This window comes from Rousettus aegyptiacus, unplaced genomic scaffold, assembly GCF_014176215.1.
Source record: "Rousettus aegyptiacus isolate mRouAeg1 unplaced genomic scaffold, mRouAeg1.p scaffold_m13_p_3, whole genome shotgun sequence".
In the NCBI taxonomy this organism is placed as follows: Eukaryota; Metazoa; Chordata; class Mammalia; order Chiroptera; family Pteropodidae; genus Rousettus; species Rousettus aegyptiacus.
Genome location: NW_023416306.1, coordinates 43,102,800 through 43,129,784, shown reverse-complemented (window position 1 = coordinate 43,129,784; position 26,985 = coordinate 43,102,800). Strand labels below are relative to the sequence as shown.

Below are 26,985 nucleotides of genomic sequence, written 5' to 3'. Positions count from 1 at the left end.
TGCTCCCTATTTCAAGTTTGTCCTATAACTGCCTGATTGTTTCTGAGAGTATTTGGGTTGCTCTTTGAGTAAACTGCTGACTTGTGATAGATCAGTTCAAGGAGAACATACAAAGTCATTCCTAGGAAAAATCTCAAAATAAAAAAATTGTGACCCTAATAATTCAAACTGGCCATCAGCATGGTTCAAGATCATTAGGAAATCTGTTATATCCTAAATTTTCATTTATTTATGTCTGACTTAACCTGATCTTTTTAAAACTGGATGACACTTGCTATATTTATTAACTTGGAGCAGAGTGGAAATTATATATTTTTTTAAATAAAGCATTTGAACCAGGTTGAATCAAAACCAATTTTTAAATTTAAATTAGTTGATGGCAAAATAAATCTCTTCTGAAATGGAAACCAAAAACTTGTATGAATATAAACCTTTCCTGGGAGAATCTACAATATGTCTGTAGGTTTAGTTGTTCTTTTCTTTCCACCTAATCCTTGGACTTCTTAGATTATCTTCCTACATTGTCGTTGTGAGTATCAAATGAAATGGTGTATAGGACAGAGCCTTGTAGTTCCTACTGTTCTATGCAAAAACAAGGTATTGTCATTATCAACTAATGACCTTGGGAGTCATTTCTTCCAAAAGAGGTTAGTTGGTTTTTCCCCATTCAGTTTTTATGTATCTGTTTATCTTTTAGTTTGGGCATGTTTACTCTTTTTCTTATCTATATGTGACTGTAAACCATTTATTAGAGAGGACTTTGAATCCTATCTCAATTACCTCAGGTATTTTTCATGGTTTCACTTGAGCCAAAGACTTCCAGATTTTCCTATTTAGTGGCTTACTAGATTTTTGTTATCAAAAATAACTTTTTGTGTTCAAAAAGTTACCCACATATCCAAAGAGAAGAGCTCTTCCCATATGTGGCCTGAGGTGACCTCTGAAAATGGTACACTATTCACTTGACCCAGAAAACCCTACAAAATCATGCAAATCAAGAGGTTCAAATTTTTGTGTTCACTTTAGGAACACGTGTGGAACTGCCCAGGCCATCAAGGGTATGCATATCCGAAAGGCCACCAAGCATCTGAAGGATGTCATTTTACAGAAGCAATGTGTGCCATTCCGTCATTACAATGGTGGAGCTGGTCAATGTGCCCAGGCCAAACAATGGGACTGGACACAGGGTCAGTGGCCTAAAAAGAGTGCTGAATTTTTGCTGCACATGCTTTGAAATGCAGAGAGTAATGCTGAATGTAAGGGTTTCGATGTAAATTCTCTGGTCATTGAGCACATCCAGATGAACAAAGCCCCCAAGATGCGGGGCAGAGCTTACAGAGCTCGTGGGCGGACTGACCCATGTGTGAGCTTCCCCTGCCACACTGAAATGACTCCCTGCTGAAAGAGAGTAGCTTGTTCCTAAACCAAAAGAGGGGGTTTCACAGGAGGAAAAGATATCCCAGAAGAAACTGAGAAACTGAAGAAACAAAAATTATGGCCTGGGAGTAAATACAGCATTAAATAAATGCTAATAAAAGTAAAACAACAACAACAATTAAAACAAACAAAGAGAAGGGAATATTAGGAGGTGAATGTAACTGGCATAGAAATGAATAGGTAAGATAAATAAGAGTTGTATGGCTGCTTCTGTACCTGCCTGTCACCACCATATTATCCTTGATATATTTACAAAGCTATCTCTATAATGAAGTGAATGGCTAATCGCAACTGTGTTCATTCACCACTCTATGTTCTCTTAAATAAGGGGTTCAAATACTGGAATGGCGGGATATAGTAGAGCGACAGTGTGTTGGACGGCATTTTGTTCATTCTTCTGAAAAAATTGCTTTACACTGGCAATCTCTTTGTTAATTGTTATAGTAACACTACTAGTAATTTTAAAACAACTACGACTATTTTTGAGCACTTGCCATGTGCTAGGCATTTTATATCCATTCTCTTTACAACAACAACGGAAGATATAGGCTATTATTCGGTTTTCAATGCTGAGATATATAATATCATAAAATAGGCATTTAATATTTATATAATTAGGGTAGATTAGTTACTTGAATTAGGATTCTGACAGCTCCTTGTAGGAATTCTTTACCAGTTTTCAAGACAACTCTAAACCCTCATAGGGGTCCTGAGATAGGCTGGTAGTCAGCATCTTTATAAAGGCAGGGCTTGAGCCTGATTCAGTTTTGTTTTGTTTTGCTTTGTTTTGTTTTGTTTTGTTTTGGTTTTGTTTTGTTTTGCTTAGCATCTAGCTTATTTTTAGAATGCAATATATTGTAATAAAAATAAAACACAAACAGCAATACAGTCAAAGCAATATAATTCACTTCTCGGATGAGGTGGGATCTCACCAGAATCTCTCTTAGGGTATCTGAGGTGTGTCTTTGCCTATCAATGATAGATGGAATTCAATTACTCTCATTTTAACCTTCTTTTGATTAAAAACCATGCAAGAATAGACCAAAAGCCTCTTTCAGTGAATAAGTCAGAGAATAAACCAGACACACCTGGGGTCTCCACTGGCTGCATCACTCATTCTGGCATGTTGACTGTGGCATACTGAGCCTCTCCACTCTACCTCCAAAACCTTGGGCATCATCGAGCTGTGTCCACAGTCCTCGGGTAATATTAATCACTACCTCTTTGCTTCCAGACCAAGTTAAGACTTGTTGGTACATGGGATAAAGTCAGGGAGTCACTGAAGAAAAATTCCTGGGAGGGACCCACACAGGGCTCATGGCATCTGCAGCAGCATAGTTTTCACACCTCACATTCTTTCCACGGATGTTGTATTGTTTGGGTCCCAGAATTCCCCAGATATAGAGAGACAGATAAATGTTCATCTAGTTCATAACAGGCTCTATGTAAAATCAAAATGGTAGGCTCTTTGACAATGAGAAATGTAACTGCCAAAAAAAAAAAAAAAAATCTCGGCTAGTGAACTGTGTATGAGAAGCTTAATGTTAACCAGCAGGTTGCTTGGTAAGTATGAAAGCAGGGCAGGGGAATTAGCAGAACAAGTTGAATGGTTAAAGGCTCCAGGACTCTTGCTGCCACCAAGATGGGAAAGGCAAACTCCTGAGTCAGAACATTTCCTCCCCTGGAAATTTTCCCCTTTAGATGACTTGTGCCTGCTAGAAATTGTCCAATGACACTAGAAATACTTCCCCTGGCCTCTAGCACCTTCCCCCTGCACACTGCAGTAAGTGGGCGCTAAGAGAAAGATAGTTAAACAACAAACTCCTGTAGCATAGAGACATAGCATGCCCTTAATCAAATTCTGTATTCACATTAGGAAGTGACCATCTTTATGAAGTAAGATGCCAAATAGTTTTCTTTTATTCATCTAGTGAGAGAATAAAGGTGGTAGGTTAAAGTGAGCCAAAATGAAAAACAAAGCCTGGAGTGAATGAGTGGGATGTGTAAATCCTATGTAGACCTCTTTCGATGTCATTTAATGACTTATTTATATAAAGAAGAGTTGTTTTTTTAAAAAATAAATACTCCCAGGAGATTTAGATCTACTTGTTTTTCATAACAGTACACTTAAATGGGTAATTTTTTTGGTGAGGTTTAGTGCTTGATTTGTAGAAAATGGTGGTTAAGAACTTTACATTAGAAAAAGCTGAGACCTACAGAGCTGAAGACACACATTGGTTAGAAGCAGAGGCAAATCTACACTGCTTTTTTTAACTCTCACTCCAAAGTTTTTGGCACAATTAAGCACAGCTTATTTTCCCCCTATCGCCCAGTTGATATGTGAGTGGGAGGGGATGAGAGGTGCTTTTTTGAGAATGAGACGTTGGTAGGAGCAAGTAGACACAAGTGAAATCCTGATAAAAGATCCTAGGGTACAGGGAGAACCATGACGGACATCTCTATTTCTGCAGTTTTTCTAGAACTGGTTGGCAGCTCTCATGCCAAGCTTTTTGGTAGAATTTTGTTCTATTACTTCAACCACATCAGCTTTATAAAACACAAAACACTCGTCGTCAAGCACATGAGGGGCAAGCAGAGTCATGGGAAGATGATGACTTGGAGATTCTGGTTAATGTATACTTATGAGAATGTGTGTTGAAGTAAGAGATGGTCCAAACTGTAGAGAATTTTTATAAGTTTATTTGAGCCAAACTGACAACAATTGCCAAGGAGCAAAATCTCCACAGATTGAGAAAATATTCTAGAGAATGGCAGTTTTGCAGCTTATTTTGTAAGTTAGAATAAAAGGAGGAGACATAAGGGGAGAGGGGTTTCATGAAATCTATTGCTGGTATATTAAGGGGGTGGGAGAAAGCAAAATTGGGAAATTTGGGGGATTGGATAACAAGTAAAACAGAGAGACACATACTTCTTTTACATTGGTGGGCACAAGATATTAATAATTAACAATAACAGCACATAGAGATGGTCTTCAGGGAACAAGATAACAATGAAGGGTTCAGCCGTCTCATGCTCTCCTGCTGCAGGTGTGGTCCCAGGGGCTTGGAAAAGATTACTCTGACATTTCAAAGGCATGTTATCTTAGATGCGAAAAGATAGGCTGGCTTAAGATAAAGATTGGCCTTTGTCAAGGAAGCTACTACCTATCATGACTCACTTTTAGTTAGGAATTTTTATGTTCAAACCATCCTATGTGGTTACTTTTGGTTTCTGAGTTTATAAGTCGGCCATGTAGGCCTCCCCTAAGCTTGTTAGGTTAGTATATGGCTTCTTTTTCGCTCACACTAGCAATCTCATTTTGTTTCATTCTACATTTATTGAGCACCTGTGCTGAGATATGCACTGGTCCTAACCCAGAGAACACAGGGATGAATGGCACATGATCCCTTCCCTCAAGAAGTCATAGCCCAGTAAAAGAGATCTTAAGCAATTTACAGTATCTCATATTATTTATACTCAATGATCCAAAGGTAATAGGTGTGGTGATGATATAGAAATAGGAGAACATAATTCTATTGGGAGTGGTCAAGGAGGGCTTTCCAGAGAAGGTGATGGATGAACTGGATTGTAAGTAATGAATAGGACAGTACAAATTTAAAAAAAAAAAAAGAAGAAAAAGAAGTGCTGAGTCATCCAAACTTACTACCATATAACACAGGCTGTTGCTGGCTGAGCGTTTTTTCCTGAAACTGTCTCCACACATTGAGCCTAAACTCCTTATCATGGCATTCTTGAATTTCCTATACACTTCCCAATTCATCATAATTTACTGAGCATCTACTATGCGATAGAGATAAAAGACAAGTTAAGGGAGATATTTGTCCTGGAGGAAATCACAGTATAGTGCAGTGATTCTTAATCCCGGCTGTGGTTTAGAATCATGGGAGAGCTTTTAAAACTTATGATTTCCCAAGCTCCACTTCCAAATGTACAGCTGGGGCTGAAAAACTGGTATAGTGAGACAAACATACGTGAGTAGATGATTAGGTGTGGTTTTAGATGATGAAACTTCCTTAGGAGTTATGGGAATAACAAAGTAAGCACCCAATGCAGCCTGAGGCTGGCCGGGGGCGGAGAGTTGCGAAGGGCGGCGCCGGAGGTGCTGGTGGCGGTCCATGAACGCTTTACTGTAAAAGTGGACCTTGCTTGAGCTGCATTGTAAAAGTCAGTAGAGTTTAATTGGGCAAAGTATGTGGGGAAAATGTTCCAGGAAGATTAAAATACATGGGTAAACACTAAGAGATTTTTAATTTTTCTGGCTGTTATCCTCCTTACCTCCCATCCCTGCCTTAAGCTATAACCCCACCCCACCACAGCCCTGGGTTCATGAACTCTGTGCTCTAGCTTTGCTATCAACTTGCCATTCCTAACCATGCCATGCATTTTCCCATTACTGCAATGTCTTTCCTCTATTACTCTTCAAAAAAGTTTACTTGTCCTTCAAGGTCTAGTTCTAGTTGTACCCTGAAACCAGAAAACTGTAACCTGTGAGTCAAATTCGACCCACCACCTGTTTTTGTAAATAAAGTTTCATTGAAACACAGTCATGCTCATTTATATAAGTATTGACTATGTCTGCTTTCATGTGGCAAATTAAATAGAATTAAGTAGTTGTTTCAGAGATGGCATGGCCTCGGAAGCCATGTGTCCTTGAAATAATTGCTATGCAACCCTTCCATGCTTTAATTTTTTCATGGGTAACATGGTAATAGTCATAAAAACCACAGCATGTTTTTATGATGATTAAATGAGATGGTGTGTATTTGGTGGGTGCTGTGATGTGCCACACTGATCCCTCTTCAGAATGAGGATTCATTTCCCTAGTTGTCAAAAGATAGTACTCAGCTTTTAGCTGTATTGCTATTTTGCAAGAAAACCTCACCTCAGGTTGTAACTGTGTTCTGGGGCAGCCCTCATTAATCTGGAAAGTAGAAAGACCTGGTCCCTTCACCCCCAACTTGTGTTACTGAACTCAAGGGATTCATTTTGCCTGTATGCATCAATAGCCAAAAGAGACACAAACAGGAGTTTGCTGCAAGGAAAGTAGGTTTATTTAAGGAAATGGTACCAAGCCCCTGTGCTGGCTGAAAATTACTGCTTGGCTATAGCCCATGGGAACATAGGCTATCGCCTATGGGAACATAACATTCTAACAATAAGCTTTCTGCTTCTGTACCCCCACTGCGCAACGGACCTGTGGGTTGACAGGTAGTGAATAGAAGAAGGATAGACCTTTGTGTTCAGACAGAATGAAAAATGGGGTTTAGGGCTTAAAAACCCTGTACCTCTACGTTTTGGGGCTGCTTAATTTGGGGTCTGCATACCCCTGGCAGACCCAGCTGGCTGAATAGTGTGTTTCCTATAACTCACTGGTTTCTGATGGTTCGTGTATCTTTCGAGGGCTGGTGACTACAACATTTGGAGGCCCCAGCGAGATCTCAGGGAGTGGCCCTGAGATCTAAGACCAGACCGGCCTCTGAAGTGGTTGCTGTCCCTGTTATGGATTCAAAGAAGTTGCCAACCCGAGACATTCCAGGGCCCTTGAATGTCGTGTCGGGGTCAATGCGATCGTCAAGAACGCAACCTTTAGGACACACTCTTTGTTCCTGGTCCCAACATGAATCTCTGAGGCCTTGACGTCTGGATAAAAGGTATCTTTTTGTTTCTGTTGACTGGTCATTGGGGGTCCATGGAGAGACTGGACACAGTCATATCTCCCAGACCATGGCCAGGCTGCAGGACGCCGCCTCCTGTGCCCTGTTATCGGGTTCTGTCTATTGTCTCTTGTCTTGTCTAGGTTATAGGTGGCAGACTTTCCTGGGTCCACCTATCCCCCAGTAACTGTTCTCGTCAGAGTATCTGTTTTGTGTTTTCTGCGCAAGCAATGGGGGGAGGCTGAGTTCACAGAAGACTTCCTTAGGGTGTCTCCTGCAATATTTCAAAGAAAGGTTTGTAGAGGGAGCTGACTATGGCATAAAGTTTTCTTCAGGCAGACTAAGAACATTGTGTGAAGTTGAGTGGCTGTCTTTTGGTGTAAACTGGTCTCCAGAGGGTTCTTATGGCAGGGGTTTAGTGAGGAATGTTTGAAAGATTGTCACGGGAGACCCAGGACATCCCAATCAGTTTCCCTACATCGATCAATGGTCAAACCTTGTTCAGAAATCCCTTCCTTGGCTTCACCAGTGTGCGCTTTCCCTAGGGTTGCGAGTCTTAGTTGTGGGCACCCCAAAACATACAGCAACTGAATCTCCAAGACAGCTCAGTCCCTCAGTCCTCCAATCTCCACCGGAGGACAGTGACCTTCCTCCACCCTATAATCCAGGACAACAGAGGCCAATAGCACTGCCTCACCTCCTCGGACGCGGGCAAGTAACTCCTATGGGCCTCCTGCTCTAGCTCCGGGTGGGGCACCAGCCAATACCACCACCCTGACCATCCTCTCCTTGCGAGAAGCCCATTGCAAGGGCATCACGCAGACAGGCCCTTTATGGTTTACGTGCCTTTCTTGACTAGTGACCTGTACAACTGGAAGAACAGAATACACCTTTCTCTGAGAAACCCCAGGCATTAATGGGGCTCTTAGAAAGTGTCTTTCAGACTCACTGCCTTGCCTGGGACAATTCCCAATAGCTTTAATTACCCCCTTGACCTTGGAAGAAGGCAGACGCATTCGGACTGAAACACAAAAGATAGCTGCGGGAGGAAGGAGAGTTGAGGAAGCAGGGGAACAGATTGAGAGGAATTTCCCTCCACCCGCACAGACCGGGGACACAATTCTCAGGCAGGGAGAACAGCATTAGATCGGTACCACGAGACTCTAATTGGGGGAATTAGGATGGCTGCTCGCCAGCCAACTAACCTTTCTAAGGTAACTGAAGTTATACAGGGAGGGACCTCAGGAATCCTCTGGAGCATTTCTTGAATGAGGCGTACAGGGTATACACCCCCATTGATCCTGAGGCCCCCTGAGAGCCAGCAGGCAATTAATATAGCCTATGCTACTCAGGCAGCCCCTGATATCTGGCATAAATTACAAAAATTAGAAGGTTTTGCAAGGATGAATCTGTCCCAACTTGCTGAGATAGCCCAGAAGGTTTTCGACAACAGGGAGGCACCGGACGACGCCAAACGTATGGCTAAAATCCAAAGCTACTGTCATCAACCCAGCCAATCTATGCCAGACCCAGACCCCAAGAAGCCCGTTCATGACTGCACAGATTTCACTGACATTGTGTGTTCCTCACGGCCAGACCTCAAAGACTGGGGCAGCGGTCGTAACTCTAACTGGCACCATCTAGTCACAAGCTCTTCCCCATAGGATTTCTGCTCAAAAGTCAGAACTCATTGCCCTCACTGAGGCACTAAGATGAGAAAAGGATAAGGCAGTCACAATATACACTGACAGCCTATACGCCTTTGCCACTGCACATGTACACAGAGCCATCTACAAGGAAAGAGAGCTTCTGACTTCAGCTGGGAAGGACGTCAAACACAAAGGGGAGATCTTAGCCTTACTTGAAGCCATATAGATGCCTATAGATGCCTCAGCCTAAGGCTCTTGCTATTGTTCTTTGTAAAGGGCATCAAAAAGGGAATAGTCCTGAGGCTGAGGGAAACCAACAAGCCAATGCAGATAAGAACAGTGGCCACAAGGCCAATGGGGCCTCCACCACAACTACTGACTGTTGTCCCTTACCCAGAAATGCCTCCATCTCTGACCTATATATGGCGGAACAGAATATATATTTTCAAGAGAAGGGAGCCACTAGGAACCAACAGGGGTGGTGGATGACCCCAGATAGAAAAATTGGGCTCTCACAGGCTCTTGGAAGGACTGTCCTCCACCAACTACACCAGACCACACACCTAGGGTGAACTAAGATGCTCCAGAAGGGAGAAGGACCACAGAGAAGATTGCCTTACGATGCCCAGCTTGTGCCCAAGTTAATCCAAAGAAGGGGAAGATAGAAGAACCTAGGCACAGGGAAAGAGGAACTTATCCGGGGGACCACTGGGAAGTTGATTTCACTGAGGTAACTCCGACTGCGGGGGGCTACAAATATTTACTTGTTTTTATAGACACCTTTTCAGGATAGATAGAAGCCTTCCCCACCAGGAAAGAAACTGCCTTAGTGGTTACTAAAAAACCACTACAAGAAATCCTCCCTCAATTTGGTCTCCCTGGAACTTCAGGGTCAGATAACGGGCCAGCCTTCGTAGCAAAGGTATCACAGTAGTTGACTAGCTACCTAAATTTGCCATGGAAACTCCACTGCGCCTACTGGCCCCAAAGTTCAGGCCAAGTAGAGCGAATGAATCGGACCCTAAAAGAGACATTAGTCAAGTTAGGATTAGAAACTGGTGGGACCTGGGTAGAACTTCTCCCACTCTGAGCCAGGTGTTCTCCATATATTAATAGATTCACCCCATTTGAAATTTTCTTTGGAAAACCCTCACCTTTAGTACCTAGAATAGAAGATAAGAAAAAGGCAGAACTATATAACTTTGTCTTACTTAAGTCTTTACAGGACCTTCAAAGTGTACGGAAGGAGATTTGGTCACAGAATCGTGCTGACCAATCAGCCCCGGGGGATGGACTTCGCCATCAGTTTCAGCCTGTGTAGATCCAGAAGTTCACTTCCAAAAGACTAGAACCCAAATAGAAAGGAACTTTCACTGTCTACCTGATGATGTCCACTGCAGTTAAAGTAGACAGCATCCTATCGTGGATTTATCACTCCCATGTGAAGGTAGCACGAGAGTGGACAGGCCCTTAAGACTGAGACTCAGGCATATATAAGTCGTTAGATATATATGCCTGAGTTACCTCTGTTTCTTTTTTCTTCTTTAGCCCAGGCATTCGACTAGCCACAACCAGAACCAGAAGAAGAATTAACAACTTTGCTAATGACAATACACAAGGTCTTAAATAAGACCACCCCAGACATAGGACAAGATTGATGGTTGTGCCTAAACCCAAAGCCCCCTTACTATGTCGGGGTAGGAACTCCCCTAAATTTAACTGAGCTCAGCAGGCAAGAACTTCAAGTCAATTCACTAGCAGAAATAGTCCTCCAAAATAGAAGAGGTTTAGATTTATTATTTTTAGAACAAGATGGATTATGTATGGCTCTAGGTGAAACCAGTTGCTTCTATGCCAATTACTCTGAAATAATTAGAGAAAGTTTACTACTAATACAGAGAAATTTAGATGCCAGGGAAAAACAGAGACTAGAATCAAATAACTGGTTTTATAGGATGTTTTATTGGTCACTGTGGCTAACAACCCTTCTATCTGCTATAGTTGGATCTTTAATCCTCCTCCTCTTCGTGTTAACTTTTGGCTCATGTTTCCTCAGTTTCTTGTTTGCATATATAAGGAAGAGAATTAATTTTATTAGACTTTTAGTATTACAAAATAGAGGCTATGAGCAAATTCCACATGAAGAATCAAGGATTTGATTTTCTGCTAAGGCCAGTGGGGAATGTACTGGTTGGAAATTACTGCTTGGCTATCGCCCATGGGAATATAGGCTGTCACCTATGGGAACATAACATTCTAACAATAAGCTTCCTGCTTCTGTACCCCCGCTTGCACAACTGACCTGTGGGTTGACAGGTAGTGAATAGAAGAAAAATAGACCTTTGTGTTCAGATAGAATGAAGAATGGGGTTTAGGGCTTAAAAATTCTACATTTTGGGGCTGCTTAATTTGGGGTCTGTGTACCCCTGGCAGACCCAGCTGGCTGAATAAAGAGTGTGTTTCCTATAACTCACTGGTTTCTGGTGGTCCGTGTGTCTTTCGGGGGCCGGTGGCTACAACAGCACAAGACACAGGTGAGCTAGTGCTCAAAGACCTGGCTCCTCAATGGCCTCTAGGGGATAGGTTATATAGGGGAATGAATACTCATTAGTCATGTAGCTAAGGGAGTCTGGTTTGGCGGCTCTACTGATTGTTCAGGGCTAGAGCAGGAGGTAGTTGACCATTGTATCAGGGCCTGATGTCAATTATGGTGTTGTTCTGTCTGGTTTCAAGGGGATGCTGGTATGGTTGTTCCAACTTCATGGGTGTGGAGCTGCAAGTTGTTATCTTTAGCTTGACTGAAACTCTTTTTCTATGGTCAACAGACCTGAGGCTTTGTTCCTAAGACTGTTTGATGCTGACATAAGGGCTTAATGTTTAAGGAAGTGGTGGTGCAGTATGCAGAAGGATAAGGAAAGAAAAGACAAGTGAGCCCAAGGCCAGTTTGCATCAAGGAGAAAGAGAAGAGAAAAAGTCATTCTAAAGAAGTGAAGATTTGCAGTTACACTTGGGACTGTCTGAAAAGCCATCCTGATAGCAGAGGTCCCCATAGATCATGGAAATTCAGCCGTTTCCTGTGTCTAATACTGCTTCCTTACATAGGTGTTGATTCCCAGAGCACTCCCTAAGCTCCTTCTCAGGGTCTGCATCAGTGATCCTCGCCCACGACAGTAGGTACCAGGATTGGTCCATGAGCACAGATGCTGAGATGGGATTTTGTAGCGGATCACCATCTCCTGAGTGCCAATAAGAATGCTGTTACTGGTAGGTGGAACATGCATAGCCCAGGCATCTGTGCCATTGTTAATACTTCCATTATTTGTGACCTGGGATATACTGTATATCAACAGAAGGGGATATACTGGCTAGCATATGGCATCAGGCTTTTGAGAAACTAGAGGGACATAATAATTATAAAGACTGTGAATTGTCTGATTGCTGTTAAGCTTTAGTGATACTCTGAGAAAAGGCAGCAAAACACTGAGATTGATTAATCAGCAGATAAATGCCAAGTGTAAAGTCCTCCCTGAAAACATACAAAGAGGCTCTTGTGTCTTAAACTGAGAAGAGAAGGAGTTCAAAAGTGAGGGCCAAGGCAAGGATTTAATTGTAAGAGTAGTTGGGGCAGATCTCCTGTGCTGAGATTGAGCAAGTGGGCTCCCGACACAAGGTATGGGTGCATCTTCCTCCATAGTGTAAGGTCTAAATACACACACACACACACACACACACACACACACACACACAGCCCTCATGCTTGAATTTAACAGAGGCCTGTCCTCCAGAAAACATTATGTATTCTTTCTGGGATCTCCCCTACCTCCCCTCCCAATCACTAGGGGGTAACTGGGCTTAAGTCACAAAATAACTCTGCCCAGAACTTGCTCGATCTGCTAAGGAAGAAAAAGAACTACAATTTTTCTCAATTTTTCTCGTCCAATTTCAAGACTAGCCAACTGGGAGAATATGCATGGGACTTGATTCTGAGGGTGCTCAACGACGGTGGCTAGAAGATAAATTTTGACACGAGAGTTTACCAATGTAGTAGCACTCTCCCACAATACAGGATATAATAACAGCCTGGCAAAGACCCAAGAGAAGTTGTAAGCATGTGGTAGGATGGCTCCTAGAAGCATGGAAAAAGCAATAACCTATATTACGTGTGGTAAAAAATGACAGAATTGCTGTGACAGACAGCTTTACACAATGGAGAAAGGAAGGAACATGTTTGGCATCTCTTCTCCCTTGCCCAATTTGATAGTAAATGACATGCATAGCAATCTCAGTCTATTTATATTATTGCTTTACCATTCTGAAGGCCTCTAACTCAATCAAGAGGATGCAGCTTAGTGTCAATAATACTACTCCAAGAATGTTCCGTAGGGACCCAGTAGTCTGGACACACCAAGAGACTCCCAGATCATTGATAGTTCTGCTGGACCCAAGTAGTTATAGTTCATGGTGTCCCCTCACCTCCCTCCATCCCATCCCTAACCAGAACGATACTGTGCCTGACCTAATCCAGACTTGTGGCTCTGGCTTACAGACACCATTATGCAGGACAGCCCTGGATATTTCTACCTGATTATGACATGGGGCTCATCACTTCCAAGGACAAAGTGTAATGGAGGAAGAAAAGGGTGTGGCTGGGTGTACCCTATGTAATAATCAATTTTAGAACTATTCTCTGATTATAAGAAGTAATTTTTTGTTTAGGAAGCAATCTCTGAGCTTTATTTTTTTCTGGCCTCAATCTGTTTTATCTATTGATTTACAGGTCCCAGTATTTCAACTATTTTACATAAATTCTTTTCTATTTTAAAAATCGGTAATGTTTATAGTTTTTATATTACTTGGACATCCCTTATGTATATGAAAATATACATAAGTTGAGCTGAGAATGCTTGCTTTTAGGTTAGCCAAGTGACATTCTCCCACACGGAAATTATTCCTTAGTCATTTATTTTAAAACTCTGTGGCCTTCCATCATCCTGATTTCCTACCAGCAGAATAGATATTCACTCTGGTTATAATTTATGGAGAATTAGGAAATTCCCCTATTTTTTCTTATACTAAGTGGCTTCCTAGAAATATTTTCCCAAACAATGTTGGAAATTCCACTATAATAAAGCACTGTAGTGTCTATGAATAAGGTAGCACTGCTTTAAAGCAAGGTTCAAGCCATAAGCTGGGGAAGCCTGCTGTGAGGACTGAAGCTAATCCCCAATCCCAATGTACTGGAATCTGAGCCATCACCAGAGTGTGTTATCATCAAATTTAATTTAACGTTTAGCAATCCAGTTCTTTGGGTGACACATTGAAATTTCCCTGTGTTTCTCATTTAGTACATAAGTTCCAATCAGATTCTCTCTTTATTCCCTGTCTAAAGAGTGGAAACCATTGGTATAATGGGGAGCAGGAAGATTATGAAAAGAACAAGAATAAATGGAGAGGAAAGAGAAAAGGCTCAGCAAATAGGGGTAAACACCAGTTTTTGGCTGAAACAATTTGCTCAAAAATAAAACCAAATAGGGTGATGGAAAGAGCCTTTAACTAATTGCCAAAGGTCTGAGGCTCTTAGAGAACCAGTGCTGTGATCTTGGACATGACATTTAATGTTTGGTTATCTCAATTCCTTCATCGTATAATGCGAAGTACTATTCCTGCCCTACTTACCTCCCTGGCTGATTGTGAGACCCAGATTTATATTTCTCAAGACTCTTCATGAAACATACTGTGCTCTAGAGAGGCACGTGGTCTTTATCATGGGTTTGTGCATGAATCCTGCCTCAAAATCTATTGGGAAAGAAGTCAGGTACAAAAGAGTACATAGAACTGAATCAGTATTTGTGGGCTTTATCAAGAGTAGAGTAGCTTCTGCTTGACAATTTTGCCTGGTAGTAATCCTGGTGCTGATATTTAGAGCTGAGGACGTCTCAGTTAACCAGACTCCTTTGGGGGAACTGTGCTAGTGGGAGAGAAGGTAGTTGGCCAGAGTACATCTATCTATGATATGTATTTACATGGGTTTCCTGTTGGTTACTTCCCTGTCGAGTGATACTTCTCTGGAACGACAATATTCTACAGTTTAGGAGAGACAATGTCAGCTAAATACAAAGTTTCTGCTCCACTTGTATGTACACACACACACATACAGTATCTACAATTAGCTACTCATTGGCAATACTGACCCATTTTTACACCCTCTTTTGAATAAACACATTTTTACCTAGGGAAGAATTAAGGTATGGTTCTAGACATAATTGCCTATTTTTCTTCTTTGAGTTTTCAATGTCAATTGACTAAAGTAATCACATGCTCAAATAATAAAAATAGCAGTAATATTTGAGCATCTTCTATATTTTAACTGCTTTGCTAAAAATTATATGTTTATTATTTCACTTAATTCTGGTAGTGGGTGTTTGTAATTCTATTTTGAGACTTATGACGGAGTCGAACACCAGACTGCATAGTACAAAGTGGTAGATTCAGGGTCCAGATCCAACTTTGTCTGATTTCAAACCTCAGGCCCTTAATCTCTTTGCTCTTCTATCTTCACCTGAGAGCATCTACTCTGAGAAAGGTGTGCTATGCACTGGATTGGGAAGGATGAATAAAGTAGTATACTTGTCCTCATCAAGCCCCATTTAATACTTGGATGAGTATTGTAAATGCTATTATCAAGAGGCCCGCAACACTGAAATGAAGATTACTATAATAGTTTTCCATAGAAATAATATATTTTTACAATTTGAGTGGAAATATTCCATTTTTAAGCAATAAAAATGATAACAATGTGAAGTATATCTTGATGTCAGCAAGGCATTGGACAAGTTTTATTTTATAAAATCTTTAAGGAAGAGTTGTAGAAATATTATGTAAATGATAGTGTAATATGGAGAATTTCAGAGCTGATTGAAGCCCTACATCAAAATGTATTGACTAATATAGTCAAGGTCAAGCTGGGGTGAGGTTCTAGATGTGAGCCATTGGGCTCTGTTCTTGCCCGTGACCTATTTTTCTCTTTTAACAGTGCCTTATGTCATCAATTTGTTTACCATATAACAAATCTGTGAATGGCATAAGACTTTGAGAAATAACAAACACATTACATTAAAGACTAACGAGGTGATCATCATCAAAGATAATGGAAAGCTTTGGATTTAGGTTTAGGAAATCAATAACATTTGTATAGGCTTGATACTAATAACAGACTAGAAAAGATTTAAAAGTACGGTATGTCTACATAACATGATATAGCTGCTAATGGAGTAATAGAAGCTTTCTGTTCAGATAAAGGAAGATAAGTTTCGATGTATTCATCATTGGTTGTACTTTTTAAAAATATTGCAACAGTTCCTGGGTGTTTTTCTTTAAATGAGATATTGACCAGGTTGTGAAAGACAAGAGAGGCAACCTTTTTTTGAGGAGCTCTTATGTACCAGATCATGCGCTAGGTGTCATCCAAGTCTCACGACTTTCCTGTGAAGCACTTTTAAAGCATATTGTAGCAACTGAACCTCAGAGAGGTTAATAAATTGCGGCGAAGCTGAGGTTTGATTTCAGATTGATGTAACTCCAAAGCTCGTATCCATACAATTATATCAGGCTCCCAGAGGGCACTAAAGGGAGCCTCGGTGTGGGAATGAGCTGAGGTAGGTAGAGAACAAGTGAATTAACATTTATAAAGCATCTATTTGCCAGACATATTATATACGTAGCCTCAATTAATATAGTAATTCAATGAAACACGTATTATCACATCCACATTTTAATATGAGAAAACTGAGATTTAAAGGGCTAAATAACTCACCTAAGGTCACCTAATAAGTGGTGGAATCAAGATCAGGCTACTCATCTGTTTGATTCTGACTATAGTTTGTCATTATTTCCCCAACTTCAGATATCACACATTGCACCCATACCGATTTTGCCCAATCTGTATTGTAATTTACTTTTTTTAAAAAATTCACTTTTTAAAACTTAAACTCAATTTTTTAACTAGAAGACTGTATATAAATTCATAAACAAGAAATTAATTATGTCAAATCTATAAAAGAGAAACCAGCACCTCTTGCTATAAACAGAAAGGAACCGTAAGTATAAATACATTATAAACTAAATAATGTTGTGAATTCTAGCCAGATACTGTTGCCTGAAGAAGATTCTAGCTTCGAGGTCTCTTTTTATGTTAAAAATGAAATTATCAAGTTACTAAACCTTTTAGTACTAAAATGAGAAGGTCTCCTTGACTTAAGGATTGACAAATTCGAATAGGAGTATTTTTCTCACTATAATTATGTGTAATTTAATGCTATTTAATGCAGTGTCTGTGAGATAGTTAAAAAACATCTCCTGAACCATCTAAAGGCATCTCACATTTCACCAGTTGCTTATATCCAATATTTTTGAATATTCTCTTTACCATTCTTAACTGCCTTAAAGAATAGCAGGATGATAAATGTGAGGACAAAAAAAAAAAAAAAAAGACTTAGGACAATCACCACCATTATCAAATCCTGGAGGACTGACTTGTGAGAAATAATGATTTTTTATTTCTTGCTCAAGAAATTTGAACTAGGACAAATTGTATGACATATGGAAAGCTTACTGTAACATACAGTATGAATATTAAAACTAACAAAGGAAATAGCTATTGCTCAAAGAGCTGAGTTCTCTGCTCAAGAAAATTGATAGTGAACCACCTTCCAAGACTGATAGAGAAGAAATGTCCTGTGTGTTTTGGGATGTTTAGCAGCATCCCTGGCTTCTACCTACCGGATACTAGTAGCACTCCCCAAGTTGTGACAACTAAAAATATCTCCAGACATTGACAAATGTCCCCTAGGGAGCAGACCACTCTTGATTGCGAATCTCTGCTTCAGATCCACTTCTCTCTATGCATATCTACTCACTGAGATAGGAATCAATAAGAAGTTTCTTAAATATTTATATCTCATGCATACCTTTACCATTGCACTTAATGCTTCTAACAAACATCTATTGAGCATCAAACACATGACCGTACTATGTTAAGGGATTCATGTCCTTCCAAGGGAACAATGGTCTTTAAATAAAAATTAAAAGAGTAGTTCCACTATGCACTTTATTTTTTAAAAGCTTTCTTCTGCTTGTGAATCTTAGTGTGAGAGCAGAGACCATATCCTACGTGTTTTTATATCCTGCACAACACAGAGCACATTATCTTATTCATAGTAGGCACAAAACAACGTTTATTGAGGGAAAACAGAAAGCATGTTACAATATAATTATTTTATGTACATTATATATTATATCATAGTTTTTTCATATTTGCGCTGATTATATTTCTAATTATAATTGTGTTTATCATTCTAGTGAGTTAAGTCAATAACTGAGTAAAGAAATCTGTACCCATCGCATCTGCTGTTTTTGCTGTCCAACATCCACTCACCTTCATCGGGACACTTTATCTCAGTTTGTCTGGAAAACCACCCCCTTTCTTACTCTCAGCTCCACCCCCATTCTTGAGGGGTAGTGCATGTGGCTCAGGTCAATGTATCACATTTCACTTTGCCTGCTATATGTTTGTTTCAGGATTGGGCATTGGTCCAATAGGGGCAAATAATTTGATGTGTGTTTGTTAGTTAATTTGTCTGATTTTTCCTGGAACTTTTGGGGAAAGGTGGCTTGTTTTTTTTCCCTCATTTGAAAGAGAGAGAGAGAGAGAGAGAGAGAGAGAGAGAGAGAGAGAGAGAGAGAGAGAGAGAGAAAATGAGCACCGTGGACATTGATTGAACCTTCAACCGATCTATGTCAGAGGCCAGTGGATGTTTTTGTGAGGAGTTTGGGGTGGTTTTCTGCTACTTTCAGCTTATGGTCTCTACTTACACATCTCCCAAACTCAATTATGTTTTCTTTATTTCACAGCACATTATAGTATTATATACATAATAGTAGTTTTAATGCTGAGTGAGGGGATGAGTAAGTCTGAATTAAGGTGTTAGTGTATAAAATGTAACATTAATTCATTATGATTTGCTGAATTCGTACTACGTGCCATTGCATAAAGAATTCTGAAAACACACATCAAACTTATAAAAGCAACAATGCAATTGCTTCTCTTAGATTTTTCCCCCTCCCATTTGGGCTAGATTTTTGTCCCAGATATAATTAGTGTCTCTTGCTTTTCACATAGAAGAGTCTTCCATAAATGGTAAGTTCCTCCATATGTACGTAATATTAAAAAATCATCCCTTTAGAAATATGCAGAAAGGAAGACATTTTTCACATTTATTTATGGTTTCCTCAATAAGTTTGATTTTGTATAGTCAAACAAAACTATAAGAATTTTTTAGAATTCTTTTGTTTTAAACATCTTTATTTTGTCGTTCAACTTTATTTTCAGTTAATTTTTTAATTTCCATATGAAATGCATTTCTATCCAAAGGGGGGCACCAATTGTGTCGCTTCTCTAAGGATGGTAGTAGTTGGCTTTCTGCTAGAGTAGAAGCCCCAATTTTGCATGGCTTCTACGAGCATGGACTCTACATGTAAGCAACAGCTCTTAGTATATAGCCTATCATACCGTTAGTGGGCTGAGCATCTTCCCAACTTGGGAACCACTGTCAGCTCAAACCACTTGAGCTCTACATGGACACCCTTGAGGAAAACCAATCCTTCCTCTTGGTCTTAAGAATCGGCACCTAGATAGGATTCATTTCATTCTTTAGGTCTCTGCTGTCAATGTGACATGTTGAATGTCCGTAAACTGTTCTAGTTCAAGGCAGAAAAATTGATAACTAGTTCCCGAAAATGTGTGAAATTATATCAGTGACTCTCTACTCTACTTCATTTTTTTCTTAACCTAGAGTTCCAGGATATTTAGGGACTATTCAATAAATTTAAAACTATCTTTCTAAAGCTATTTCTAACATTTTCCCAAAATGAGATAAGATTACATGAGCTAAGTAAAATATAGACTTGCTTTTGGTTTGAATTATGTTAACTCAACATGACACTACTAGACAGTTCACGTTGATCAGAAGCTTTGATTAATATTTACTTTGGTCTTTAATGAAAATGGGGAAATAAATTCATCTAATAACAACTTATATCGATCATCTATCTTATCTTCTTTATGGATAATATGCTTTAAAACTTAAAGTCTGAGCAGGAGAAATAAGAAAATGAGCTTTTGAGAGTAAAGAAGTATGGAACCAGTGATAGTATATGACCTCCCATTTTACAAATGTAGAAACCAAAGTCCAAAGAGGTGGAATGACTTTCCCAAAGCATCATTGGCTAGCAGCTGAGCTGAAATAGAAATCCATAGATACTGATTCTATTTAGTGCTTATCCTGTGATATTAAATGGGATATTTTTATGACCCATGTTAGGGCAGAAATGTGGATAAAGTAACATTAGGTCAATAGTATTTGCTTTGAGCTTGCTGCCATGGTGGGAAAGAGGCATAAGCTAATCTCTGCTAAGGTTCTATGTGATTCTAAGGATCAGCAGAATGAGCAGGTGATAGGGGCAGCTACTTACATAGTACTTGAAATATTTCTAGCCAGGAAAAAAAAAATCTTCCTTTACCTGCCTGCCATAAAACCTAGTTCAAGTTAAAACTCAGACCTTTTCTTTGAAATTTTCTTTTCTTCATTAAAATTCAGGTAAAATTTATGCCTTTTCTCAAATTTCTCCAAATTTACTTGCTGTTCTACAAAGTAAAGGTAGCTTTTCTCGGTTTGTACTTTTCGCTGTACAAACCTCTAGTCTATTATCTTTTGTCTTTTCTATATTTGAACTTTTCTAAGAAAACCTCAAGGATGCTATTAATGATGATGATAGACCTGGGTTATGGGATGAAAAATTTTAAATACCATTCAAATATTTAAAAATGATCATATATCAATTTTATAAAATAATAAAGTATGTACTTAAAATATTCAGGCAATCACATCTGCATTGTTATCAATATGTGTCACCTCAGCTTTAGTCTTAAGTGTCTTTTATTATATTCATATCACTTAAAATTTGATATGTGTATAAACAAAAATATGCTGTTCTCCAACCATGCTAGGGAAATGTTATGCTAACACTATGAAAACTATTAATTCCTGCTTTTAGAGGTGATGAAGGAAGATGAGTGTAAGTTGCATATAGTGAGGACAATATCTGTTTCATACATTGTTATATTCACAATGCTTAGCATAGTGCCTATAATAATATAGATTTCCAGTAAATATTGGTTGAATGAACAAACAGAAGAAAATATGTAGGGACTAGTATTATAGTCTTATAAAAATTGGCAAGGGAAGATTGAGCCATTTCTCTATTGTCAGTAAATGCAGAAGTGAGATACACAACAGATATAACTACTGCTACATGGATGAAGTAATTTTTTTGCGGGGGGTCTGGGTGCTTCTTTGAGGGGTATGCAAACCTGCATTCTCACTTAAGAACTGGAAAATTGAGATCATTGTGATATGCTATCCATCAAGTCTTCCTACTCAGAAGAACACAATTTTAAAAGGAATGCATTTACCCATCTCAGATTTTTGGAGCGCCTTTTCTTTCCTTAAAGCATAACAAGCTTGTCAGAGTTTCCATGGTGAATATGGGGCACCATGGAAACTGATAGATTTAGCTACACGAAAAGAATAAATAAAATAGTCAGGCATTTATTTCACTGTGCAATGACAACTTCTCTCCTGAATAGGAGAGGAAAGTGGCTTCTCATTTAACCCACCTGTCCTTTATTCTTTGTGCCTCATGAAAACATGAGTTATTTTCACTGACCTATGGTGATTGAATTGTTTTTCTCCTCGAAGTCCTACTTTTACTACTACTTCGATTTTACTTCAGCGTAGGTCTGTGTGTCACTGGCAACTGTTGGAAAACCATGTATAATGTGAAAGTTGTAGATAACAACCCACAATGCGGTGACCAAGTGAGTCATGGAGAAATTGAATGGAAAATTCTACATAGTCTACAGTGAAGGGACAGTGCGTTAGAATAACTGGAGTCAAGATCCAGGTCCATCCTGTGCTAAGCAGATAGGCAAGCCAATGCCTCAACCTATTTCACCACCTCTAAAATGGTTAAAACACACAGTCTTTCCACCTTGTAGGGTTGTTGTGAGGCTCAAAATGAGATTGAATAAGAGAAAGCCTTTTAAAACAGGTTGAGTTCTACCTACCAGGAAAGATTGTCCTGCTGCTGGTATCATTACACCAATAAGTTGACAAAAATGTCAAAACCCTGATCATGCTATGATACTGTCCTTTGCCTCAGGGAATTAGAAGTTCAGAATATATTGTTCCCACCCAGTTGGGGAGTTTTGAGACCACTTAGCTTTATCTGAAATAAGGAGAAATGTGATCTTAAGAAATGAAGATTTTCGACTTCTCTGTATGTTTGAAAAGTTTCATAATAAAATGTTGCCGAACAAAATCAATGAAATAAAGCTCTTTCTTTCTTAAGTTCTAGTCCCAACCATTAGCACACACTCACTATTGCCTCTTATTTTTTAATCACTAAAATATAGGCAATAGAGCTATCTCTTGAAATTCAGCATTTATATAAGTCTGTTGAGCAGCTCCTATAGTCCAGGCACTGTGTTAGGGGATAGAGAAAGAAAGGAAAAAAGAGGACATGGTTATTTAGGAGACTGCAGTCTTCTGGAGGCAACAGACTAATATAGGAACAATTACAGCACTTAGATGAGGAGAAGCACTTAACACCTGAGAGAGAGAGAAAGTGTAAAGATTTCCTGGATGGGGCTGGGGGTGGACAATTAAGCTGTGGTTTTTAGCTAGGGAAGGGTGGGTAGTAAAATGAGGCAGGCGTCATGTCAGGTAGCATAAAGGCACTACAGTTAGAGAGACGTGAGCAAAGTAGATGTATAGTAGGTGGGAAACTGGAGGGAGAAGATCCTGAAGAAGCAGCCAGGGCTTTGGAAGTGTCCACACAAAGGAGAGATTCTTTGAAAAAAATGATCTGTGGGATAGGGCATTGAATATGCACACCATTGTTGGATCTCCTTTTGAGAAACTAAGTTGTTGATGGTTGAAAGAAGCCATTACTGACAGGGAATAGTGATATTAGTAGAGAGTAGTGAAATGCACGTTGAATAATAATCTCTAAGGCTCTTTCGGTTCTAATATTGCATGAATTTAAACAAAGGCTATGGAAAGAGCCGATGAGTAGAAACTACTATTTCCTTGAGAATTTGGAGGCACAGTAAATGTCATTTGTTGCATACTTTGCCCTGGTCAGAGTAACCATGTTAATCAGCAGCTGACTTTGCGATATATTTGAGCTATGTTTCAAAAGTGAATATAAAAACTCTGCACCCTTTTCTCCCTCCAAACCCCAGTAGCCTTGAGAACATTTCCCTGGGGATACTAAGATGGGTGTCAAAATTGCAGGAGGACCCACAATTTAAAGGAGACTCCAAGTCTGAGTGTAGAGAAGGGGTGAGAGTAGTCAGGTAGCCAAGATTTCCTGCCTCCTCGATGAGCTGAGGGTACTGGATCCTGAGTGAGGAACCTACAGTTTGGCTGGCAATGGAAGGAGAACTGTGCACTGCTCAGAAGAGTGAACAGTAACCTGAGGAATATAAATGCCATGTCACCTGGAGGTCCATGGCCATTCTCTCTGTTAAAGATGAACTTTATTTAAAGCTACACAACAGTTATTCATTCTGTAAGCCATACGTAGCAATGTCAGTAAACATCAAAACAAAATTTTGTAGCAGTTTCATTACCTCAACAGGACGATAGCCATTGTTTGGTATATCTTTTTAATTCTAGCCATTATGCCTATAAGTGTCTCACAATTTTTTTTAAACTAAATTTATTGGAAAGATATTGGTTAATAAAGTTATATAGTTTTCAAGTATACAATTCAATAATACATCATATGAATACTGCATTGTGTTTACCACCCAAAGTTAAATTTCCTTCTGTCACCATACATTTGACACTTTTTACCCTTATCTATCTTACCCCTTCCCCTCTTCCCTCTGGTAAACACAAGTCTCTGTTTTTTTGGTCATATTTCTTTGTTGCTTTCAGTTTTATATCTCACATGTAAGTGATATGATATGGTTCTCCACTTTTTCTGACTTATTTTGCTGAGCATGATTATCTCAGGTTCTATCTAGGTTGTCGCAAGTGGCAATATTTCACCTTTTTATGGCTGAGTAATACTCCACTGTATATATGTATATCTTTATCCAAACCTCTTCCAAAAGACACCGGTTATTTCCATGTCTTGGCGCCTGTGAAAAATGCTGCTTTGAACATCAGGATGCATATATCTTTATGGATAATTGGTCTCAGTTTGGGGGGTTAAATACCCAGAAGAGAGATTGCTGGGTCATATAGTAATTTTATTCTTAATTTTTTGAGGAACTTCCATACCGTTTTCCATAGTGACTGTACCAATTTACATTCCCACTAGCAGTGTATGAGGGTTCTGTTTTCCCTATAACTTCTCCAACACTTGTTATTACTTGTCCTATTGATGATAGCCATTTTAACAGGTATGAGGTGGTATCTCATTGTGGCTTCGATATGCATTTCCTGACTAGCTAGTGAAGTTAAGCATCTTTTCATATATCTCTTGGCCATTTGTATGTCTTGGGAATACTGTCTGTTCAGGTCCTCTGCCCATTTTTTGATTGGATTATTTGTTTTTTATTGTTATTGAGTCGTATGAGTTCCTTATATATTTTGGGCATTAGGCCCTTTTGGAGGCATTGTTTGCAAATATCTTTCTCCCATTCAGATGGTTGCCTTTCTGTCTTGTTGATGGTTTCTTTTGCTGTGCAGAATCTTTTTAGTTTGATATAGTGGCATCTCATGATTTTAACCAAGTATAAATGCCATTAAAAACACTTAACATTTTATTATATGTAATTCCCACATGGCTATATATTTCCCCTATTGTTTTTAATAACTACATAATATTCGACTAAATTCTACTGAATATATACATTCTAATTCACTAAACTAGCCTCAGTTTTTGGACATCTTTAGGTGTTAGGTGGCTTTCACTGAAAAAAAAAAAAAAGCTGCATCTGGTTTAGGGCACTGGTCTGTCTTTTAGAAGCATGTAATTGACTTCTCTTTTATAACAACAACCAGACATTTTCCTTACTTTTCTTACCATGAGCGTGTATACAAGCCTAGGTCAAGAGGATGTTTTCTGTGTGCCAGCTGTTGGGACTGCAAGGAGGGAGTGTAGTCTGCAGAATCATGGAAAGAGGGCTAACATCCCCACAAGGCAAGCATAATGCTCTCAGTTTAAGGCCTAATCTGAGTCTTTGGCAGGGTGACCGACCACTTTGGTGTACCTGGGTCTGAGGAGTCAAGGATTTTGAGAATTTCTGGGCTAAAATCAGGAAGGTTTCCCATAAATTGGGATGAGTTGGTTACCCTAGACATTCATATGGATGGAGCGAAGGAACTGAGAAAACAATGAATCATTTATAAAAGCTAACCCTGTGTCATAAAACAATTCAGAGAAAGCTTGCTCATGCACTGCAGTGGGACATTTAATCTTTTTGTAGGAGCCAAAAATGGATATTTATCTCAGGTTATCACTCCGGTCCCATAAAAAAGTCATGTCTTTATTTATCCAATAAATATGTATGAAACACCAAGCACTGTTCTAGGAATAAGACCTCTGTTCTTATGGTACTTCCATTACTGAGTGTGAGTGTGTCAGGGGGTGGGAGGAAGAAGGCGGGAAGGAAGCAGAAATAAATGGGAAAAAAACTGCATAAGGATGGGTATGACAAATGCAATGGCAGAAGTAAGATGGATTAATGGAATAGAAACTTCGGGAGGGGTTACTACTAGCTTGGTGGTGGAGGAAGGGTATTCCGAAGAGCTGACATTTGAAGCAAACCAGTAATAAGAAAAGCTGGCTGTGTAAAAATCCACAGGAGGCATTAGGGGCAGAAGCAGCAGCATGTGCAAAGGCCCCGAGTGGAAACTAGTTGATCTTCTTGGAAGAACTTAGAAAGGATTTTGTGAGTGTAGTGAAGAGAAAGAATATTGATTCAGAAGCAGTCTTAGCAACCACCCAGTTGAAGACTCGTTTTTACAAAGGAGGATGACAGGGATGCTGAGGTCCACCTGAATTGACTGTAATCTCTTGGTTCCTAATTCAGCCAGCCATCTTTCCACTAAGCCACGTCATACTGCCATTCCTAGCTTCTTGGCTTGAGTATTTAATTTTCTCTCCTTGTACAACTGGTATAAAAGCAGGGAGATTCATTTATTTTAGGTATGAGAAAAATTAAAATTGGAATTGTTTGTGAATGGACAAAAGGACCAAAATATTTGCTTCGAGATAAAGAGAGGTACTTTGGGGTCTACCTTAACCTCTAATGGTGGAATCCCCAGTAATTCTGTAAGATACACTTCCAGAACATCAGGTTAGGATGAATTCTGCAGCTCATAGAGGCTGAAAATGAAACTGGTAGCTAATGTCGTCAGCCCAAACTGACCTTTCACCCGCACTTGAACTTTCGACAGTTCAGACCCTATGAATGATACAGGTTGAAGAGTCCAGGGTTTGGCCACAAGAGTTTAAAGAGCAGAGAAAGCAGGCAGATGTAATTCTAGGCATGCCAACGAAGGAAAGGTAGAGTAGGTTGTGAGACACAGAACAGAAGTAAATTTAGTGTCCAAGTCAGAGTACAGGGCTGGAATCCTGAATCCTTCGGCTTCTTCCTTCATCTCCCGCCCCATGAGTGGGTGACAGTCACCATGGTTTAAAAGAACTGCAACGTGAGCTGTGATTGGAAACTCAAAGAGTTAACACACCAAAAACTAACACCGAGGAGGAGAGAAAAACCACACCCCACAGGAGCGCAGAGCCCAGCTCCCAGGAGAAAAATTCTATTGGCATCAAGGAGGCAGGGAGCCAGCCCCTGGGCGCGGCTTGCAGGAGGCAGGCGATCGCCAGGGGGAACGGCGACAAAACCAGGCCGGAGCCGGTGCTAGCGCGGCAGTCGCCGGTAGTCGCGCGAGCCCTCGCCGCGCCTTCTCCCAGTGCGCGCTCCTCCGCCCGCGGACCCCGCGCTGCGCTTGGCCGCTGACATGTGTGCCGCCCGGATGCCTCCCTTGGCGCACATCTTCCGAGGGACATTCGTCCACTCCACCTGGACCTGCCCCATGGAGGTGCTGCGGGATCACATCCTCGGCGTGAGCGACAGCGGCAAA

The 26,985-nt window shown here is 40.0% G+C and overlaps 1 protein-coding gene and 1 pseudogene across 2 annotated transcripts in view; both read left to right on the top strand.

Moving 5' to 3' along the window:
* The first annotated feature begins 814 nt into the window (after positions 1 to 814).
* Positions 815 to 26,861, top strand: LOC118615075 (annotated as a pseudogene).
* GDA (guanine deaminase) overlaps positions 26,382 to 26,985 on the top strand; it is a 76,926-nt gene continuing 76,322 nt past the window's right edge. Inside the window, exon 1 of one of the 2 annotated variants that reach the window (XM_016150042.2) lies at positions 26,382 to 26,985. In XM_016150042.2, the coding sequence (XP_016005528.1) occupies positions 26,863 to 26,985 (123 nt within the window). In that variant the 5' untranslated portion in view covers positions 26,382 to 26,862. The other variant, XM_016150053.2, reaches the window with a different exon arrangement.